At 42.3% G+C, this 7106-nt stretch overlaps 1 protein-coding gene across 1 annotated transcript in view; it reads left to right on the top strand.

Moving 5' to 3' along the window:
• Nucleotides 1–7106, top strand: part of gfra1b (gdnf family receptor alpha 1b) — a gene marked incomplete at both ends in the record, with an annotated part of 51503 nt that overhangs the window by 23195 nt on the left and 21202 nt on the right. Inside the window, 2 exons of the mRNA XM_083688215.1 lie at nucleotides 848–1156; nucleotides 1866–1949. Coding sequence (XP_083544341.1) covers nucleotides 848–1156; nucleotides 1866–1949 — 393 coding nt within the window. The remainder of the gene's footprint in view (nucleotides 1–847; nucleotides 1157–1865; nucleotides 1950–7106) is intronic.

Raw genomic sequence — 7106 nt, forward strand, 5'->3', positions numbered from 1 at the left:
TGGATGTACAGAATGTATGGTCACCTACACCTACATGATGCGCAACTGGGAGCCCAGAGGATTAATCTGCAAATCATCATCGTTTCTTAAATTAATCTTTGAAAAACGATTCTCAACATTATAGGTTTCACCCAACTGAGAGCGCAATGATTTTAACAACTTTTTGCATAATGCTATCCGTCCTTGGTAAGTCATGGTCATAGGCTACATTGTTATGTTGAATTTCATAGGCTACTCATCATGATTGCTTTCACATTTTTTTTACGATTTCATAGTTCAGTGCCTAGCTTCAGTATTTTACTGCACGGAAAATGTATGGATATGTAGCTATACATTGTGTGGAAAGTAGACGGCAACTGTGGCAAACTGAATAGACCGCGCTCCCACATTTCCAGTCTCTGCGCGCTCCCACATTTCCAGTCTCCATATTGATTAAGCTTTATCATTTTACCTTTTAAGGCATAGGCATTTAACTCCTCGGGCATACAAAGGTCTATTTATACGCCGAATTAACAGAGCACCACTTCTTATAACAGTTTGTTGTTTTACCTTTACATACATTATGGTTAATCTATTGGTGTTTCTAATTTATTGAATCTATGAGAAGTCTTTGGTCTTTGGTCTGCACTAAAGAGAGTACCAATTGCCCAAAAGAAAAGTTGTAATATTATTGCCACAACAAACAATTATGCACAAACAATTGTGCGCCTATAGAGTACATTTCAGCCTGCGCGCAACGGCTCTGATATACTCTATAGCTTATTCTATCTGTCTTTTTGAGTGAGACATACCATCTTATGTTTTCATTATCATCCATATTGAGAATTATTATTCTTATGATTCCCAGATTCAATATCATCCTTAAAGAGTGACGGGACAACGCCGTCCCGACCCAGCCGGCTAGACTGCGTAAAGGCGAGCGAACAATGTTTGAGGGAGTACAGCTGCAGCACCAAGTATCGGACCATGAGACAGTGTGTGGCGGGAAGGCAGAGTAACTTCAGCGCGGTCACCGGTCCCGAGGCGCAGGGAGAGTGCCGGAGCGCAATAGAGGCTATGAAGCAAAGTCCTCTGTACAACTGCAGGTGTAGAAGGGGTATGAAGAAGGAGAAAAATTGCCTGCGGATCTTCTGGGGCATTTTCCAGAGTTTACAGGGTATGAGTAGCTTATCTTATAACTATGGTTTTAATAGTGTGTAACCACTCATAATGAAAACCTACAGAGGCAAGGCAAATATGAGGACTTTAAGCATATAACCTACAAGTTCCCTGTCCTCCTCATAGCCCTGATTATACAGTATGTGGCGGAATACACGCGCAACATACATTGACTTGAATGGGTGATTGCGCACGAATTGGAGATAAACGCCTAGGTCAAATTAGAATGTTGGCCATAGTCATGAATCAACCTACTCATTAAGTGTAATAAAGGGAGGAGAAATTAGAGCAATGAACATTAGTTGTCACTGAAGTCGAATCATGACCAAAAACTGGTTAAAGGTTGACATATTTATGTGCCTGCGTACCCCCCCCCCCCCCCCCCCAAAAAAAAATGAAAAAATGTTTTTCAATAATAAAAAAAAAAACAGTCATAGAAATGTCTGATCTAAAATATGGAACTTCTGAACACATTGATCAATTGGAATTATCATGCATTAAACACACACGCACACCAGGGTCGTGCACAGGGGAGGGGAGGGGAGGGGGCAACAACAGCTGCCCCTTTGCCCTGCCACTCACAAAGTGCCCTCCTGGATGCACGCACCCACGCACCCACGCACCCACGCACACATGTAAACACACACACACACTGGAGCCCCCTAGCATAACAATGGTTATTGATTTTGTTGTGTGCTCATATTCAGGCAATGATTTGCTGGAGGACTCCCCCTATGAACCAGTCAATAGTCGCCTATCTGATATATTCCGCTTGGCTCCCATCATATCAGGTAAGGTGCCATTGCCTATATTATCTCATAGATGTCATACTGTATATTATATACTGAATATAAATGGTGTCCAATGAAGCCATGTCGCAAGCTTCTCAGATCAGTGTTTCTCAACAGTGCACATGTTTGTTCTATTCCGATCAAGTATTTGATCAATTTAATCCTTGGGCAAGTTCTGGGATAGAACCTAAATGTGCGTCATTTGGGTCGCCCATGGATTGAGACACACTCTAAAATATTCCATTTTGTTCCTGTTAAATTGATTAGGTTATGCACATTATTGGATATCCATAACTTGCACATTCAAGATCTAGCTTCTGGTAAGGTGTTATTATAATGCAATCACACAGTGTTATATTTTCCGACAATGTCATGCTTCAGACCCAGCTTGCTGTATGTATGACTCAACATCTTGCCAGTCCCCAGGTCAGCTGATCTCGGGACAAATCTGTTTTCCTATGACATCCACCCTTTCTCCTTCGCTTTCTGCTTTTGCTGCTGCTTTCAACACCCATTATCCATCACAAAGGCTTTATTCCACTGTGGTGACTCGCCACACATAAAGAGCAGCCAATTAGCATTTAGCATTCAGCCCTCATTGCTGTAATGACAGGTCTGTGTGTTGTTCACTGCCACAAAGGCTAGCAGTGGAAGTGGGTAATTTAGAGTCAAGCCAGTACATGGTGTTTCTCGCTAAAAATGAGCTCTTTGGAGGATAGGTTTGTGTTGTTTATGGTGTTTTGGCACATGGAGCCAGAGAGGGCTTTCTGAGCTATAGAGGGCGCTGTTCAACCCTGATAGAAGGCACAGCACTGCGGTTGTACAGTCAGTGTGAAAGCGCTCCGCGCTCCCACAAAGCAGACAATTGCTTTGGCAGGATTCCCAGGGTCGATGGGCTGCTGTTTGAGGGAACCTTGAGTTAACATATCCTCCTTTACCTCTTATTCAGATGGACTGTGAGTTAATCCCATTGTATTCTTTAATGACAAACCGGATTTGAGTGGCAGTGATGACAATGTTATTACAGAAATGTCATTACGGTTACATTTTGAAAGATGCATATCTTGACTGATGGATGGGACTGTGTCACACATTGCAACATCATTTTCAAAGGGTTTATTGCTCAAAAAGTTAAACAAGTAAATATGAGCAAGTTTAGAAAACCTACTGAAATACATAAAGTGTTTTCATCCCTGTGTTGGCCTGACAGTGACTGTAAAACCGTCAAATACTTTCAGTAGCAGTTGGGGAGCAGGTGTTTAAAATCCTTTGAGTTTTAACGAGTGGGATAATGCACTCGATAGAGCAATGCCGATATCCATATTTGGTAGCGTAGCAGGGAGCCCTATTAAACCAGAACAGAATTACCAGTCTGCCGGCATTCTCTCGTTATGCACCTCATTGGGAACAAGTGTAGTGGGCTTGGCATGTCCCAGAATCCTCTACTAATCATTCACAGCTGGGTGTCACTGGCAGGAAGAGGATATCTATGGTACTAGCCAGCATGCTCCATTTCAATAAAAGGCTGATTTCATCAGCTCATGATTATGAGCCTCTATACAATCTTCAAGCAGCTCAGACCATCAGTGCATCAGAGATAAAAAAAAAAAATAATAATAAAAACATAGGTATAGTATTTGTAACCAACTCTTAAAGTGTGTATGGATACACTCTTTATCAGAACTTGGGACATTTATGAACCCATTCTGAAAATAGAAAAATGTAAAAAAAAGAAAAAAGAAAAAAAAAAAACCTGAAAATTCCATTTGCCTCCTGAATTGACTGCTCTGACCTGGATTGGATCCAAACCCAGCTGTTTTAGGATCACATGTAGAGTAGTACTGATCACTAATAACTTTCTGTTGAGTCGTGGTGACAATCTGTGTAATTTTCCTTTAAAAATACATCTATTGGCAGCTAATGTTTTGTGTTGAAAAAAAAGATTTTTTTTACAAAATAGAACAATAAAACAATAAATCATGTAGGCTGTGCGAGGCTAAGAGGCAATGAGGCTAGAGGCTGTGAAATGGGTATGGGGCATGTTCACTATCGAACATGTTCATTTATTAGAATAAATTTAAATAAATATAAATTACACTGTCAGTGCATTGTGTGTGTGTGACAGGGTGGGGTGGGGGGGGGGGGGGGGGAGTGGAAGTCCCAGAGTCAGTGAGAGGCAGGGAGCTTGTTTGTGAGCCTCACTGCCATGGGGAAGAAGCTGTTCAGGTGGCGCAAGGTTTTGGTCTTGATCGACCGGAACCTTTTACCGGATGGAAGTCTATGGAAGAGGTGGTGACCAGGATGGGAAGGATCAGTGATGATCTTTTCTGCTCTCTTACTGGTCATGGAGTGGAACAGGTCCAGGAGAGACGGCAGGTTGCAGCCGATGACCTTCTCGGCTGAGAAGGTCATCGGCTGAAGTTTTGATAATGTATAATGGGACATTAGACACATAACATTAGACACAACATACAGTAACAGCGTCACCAGATTCACCAACTTCATACTACGTTTCAGACATAAATAACTGATATTGTATACTGGCTGATCTTCTAAACGATGGATTTGAAGATCACATTTGAAGTGTAACTTAGTCATTATCAGATAGGACTTTGGTCCAAATCAAATTTGGGGTTTGAATTCTATTGAATATTATATGAATCCTATGAAATTAAAATGGCCAATTTGGGTATATTTATCAGAGATTAACCTATATTTCTACAAAATAATGTTGCAGGAATACTAATCTGTTTCTAACAATCTGAGATGGTGGGTGTCAAAATACTCTTTTTTCATTGATTTGACATAGAATAACCCAGAGTTGTGATAGTGGAGGCTTCTCTACAGGTGGCCAATTTACAGAGAGTCAGGTCCTGGAGGTATCTCAGGTTGTAAGAGCTTCCAAATTGTGATAGAGCTGGTTTGGAATTGGTGGTCTCACCAGTGGAATCCTATTACCCAAATTGAGAATACAAAAGTCACACAGAGAGCTCTATAGTCTGTAAAACAACAATGGTTAACCAACCCTAATCCGCCCTCTATCCTCCCTGTCCTCTGGGACGCAACTTAAAGACCTGCAGCCCTTCCCTTAAAGACACAGAGATCCACCATCTTCCGAGAGCACTACTGCACCAGTGAAAACACTACACCGGAACTTTAATCAATACAGCCAGTGTCTAAAGAGAAACCTGAAACGGAATAGACAAGAGAAACATCGATTTCCTGAAAAACAAGCCCTCTTTTCCCAAAACTCCTCTTCAGTGTTGTTGATCAAGGGTGAAGCCTTTTCTCCAGAGAAGGAAAAGGTGTTATTGTTGCAACATTCCTCAAGGTTTACCTTCCTCCCAAGACGCTTGAGAAATCAATAGGAAGGAAGGGGTTCGAAAGCTACTGTTGTTAAATGCACACGCTGACCACCCTGTGGTTGTTGCATACCTAATCTTCAACCTGTTTCCTCCAGTAATCAGTCTGTCAGAACTGGAGAATTTGAATTGATCCAAAAACATCAAAGCAGTTTACGGGCCGTGCTGGACGCACTAAATGAAGTTAGCTGATGTAGCCGTGAGACTACAAATGATTGGAAAGTGGAAAGTTATCTGTCATCCCATTGGACGATGATTGTATGTTAACGATGATTGTATGTTATGGAACATGGTTCCAACTCCGTTATCGTAGGAGCCTCCAGTGTAGAGACTTACTGTAGGGTTCATTCCTGGACAGGGCCTTAGAAATCACAAGGAAAGTAGAGCCTTGATTGTGTGTGTCATGGACACTCTGCTTTATAACGACCACACTTGTCTTTGATGTTGGAACACACCCGTCAGGTTAATATGTCTTTTGTCAGCATTAGGGGTATGGTAACAGACCTGCCGGGGTGTGTTTAGTAGGGGCGGGGACAGGAGGAAGCAAGACGGATAGGTAGGGGGCAGAGCAGGCAGCTTAATGTAAAGGGCAAACAACCCAAGGGGAGTAGTAAAGAAAAATTCCACTTACCTGGATAAATATCAGTGATCCATTTGCCATTGGAGTGACCTCATTCCTAGACTGTTCCTCTGCCTTGGGCTAGCTACTACATCACACTCGATAGCAGAGTTGGGGTCTAAGATAGCAGAATTGCAGTCTAATTCCATTGCATTTTATATTGGTTCCAGTGGCTTAGATGGTAGGTGCAAGGTGCCTGCAATATCAGATTGGTGGGGTTGATTCCAGCGTGCGTCACATACAGTGACTGTATGCTGAATGTATTGGATTTGTTTACCGCAAATGGATGGATAAAAGCATCTTCTAAATGACAGTATTATTAGAATCCAGAAATTCAAGTAGACAAGCAGCTACATGAAGAAATGGCGACCATATTCGTCATGTAAAACACTCTAAACGTTTCCCTTTTTAGTTGTGCCTTGTGTTGGAAGCGACTTTGCTGCTGTGGCGCTGGCCTTTGGAGTAAGTTTCTCTGACAACGTGTTTATTACATCATTAATCCAACCCCAGAGCCGTATGACACCCAGTCCAATAACTGCTGGAATAAATTCACTGGGAAGAGCTGAAATTAAATGGTGTCTCATTTATAAATCAATGAACAAGCGGCCTTGAGAGAGGCAACATGATCGTATTGTGCTCATGCGGAGAAGGGAGAGACTTATTTCTGCGTGACCCTCGCAATACATTCTTGTGTGACCCTCACAATACTAGTGGGCCTCTGTGCACATATACACAGAGGTTTCCCTGCTCTTTCCTTTCAACATCCAAAGCCGCCGGTCAAACAACTTCTGAACCATTGATAGACCTGACAACATCAGCCATCCCGGTCAGAGGGACAGAGCCAGGCTCTAGTTTAGCTATCGACTTCACTGCCTGCTTCGTGCTTTGGAGAGTGATGAATCGTGCTCAGGGCCTTGTTAATCGATTTCCTCACGTTTTCCGCTTTGGTCTGCAAACTTGTCGATGGTTGTGTAAACACAAAAATGTGTATAGTCATGCCATGGACCCGTAAAGAAAGGAATGGCTTATCTGAACAGCTTTGGCTGTGAACACATTGACAATGCATCACTGCTCAACTTTAATCAAGTGCTTCGTTTGAGTTGTGTAGTGTCGTGTTTGAGGCTTGGAAAACTGATGGGCAATATATACACTCAGGGGTGACGGTGTGTAAAAATT

The sequence above is a fragment of the Argentina silus genome, assembly GCF_951799395.1.
Source record: "Argentina silus genome assembly, chromosome: 16".
NCBI lineage: Eukaryota > Metazoa > Chordata > Actinopteri > Argentiniformes > Argentinidae > Argentina > Argentina silus.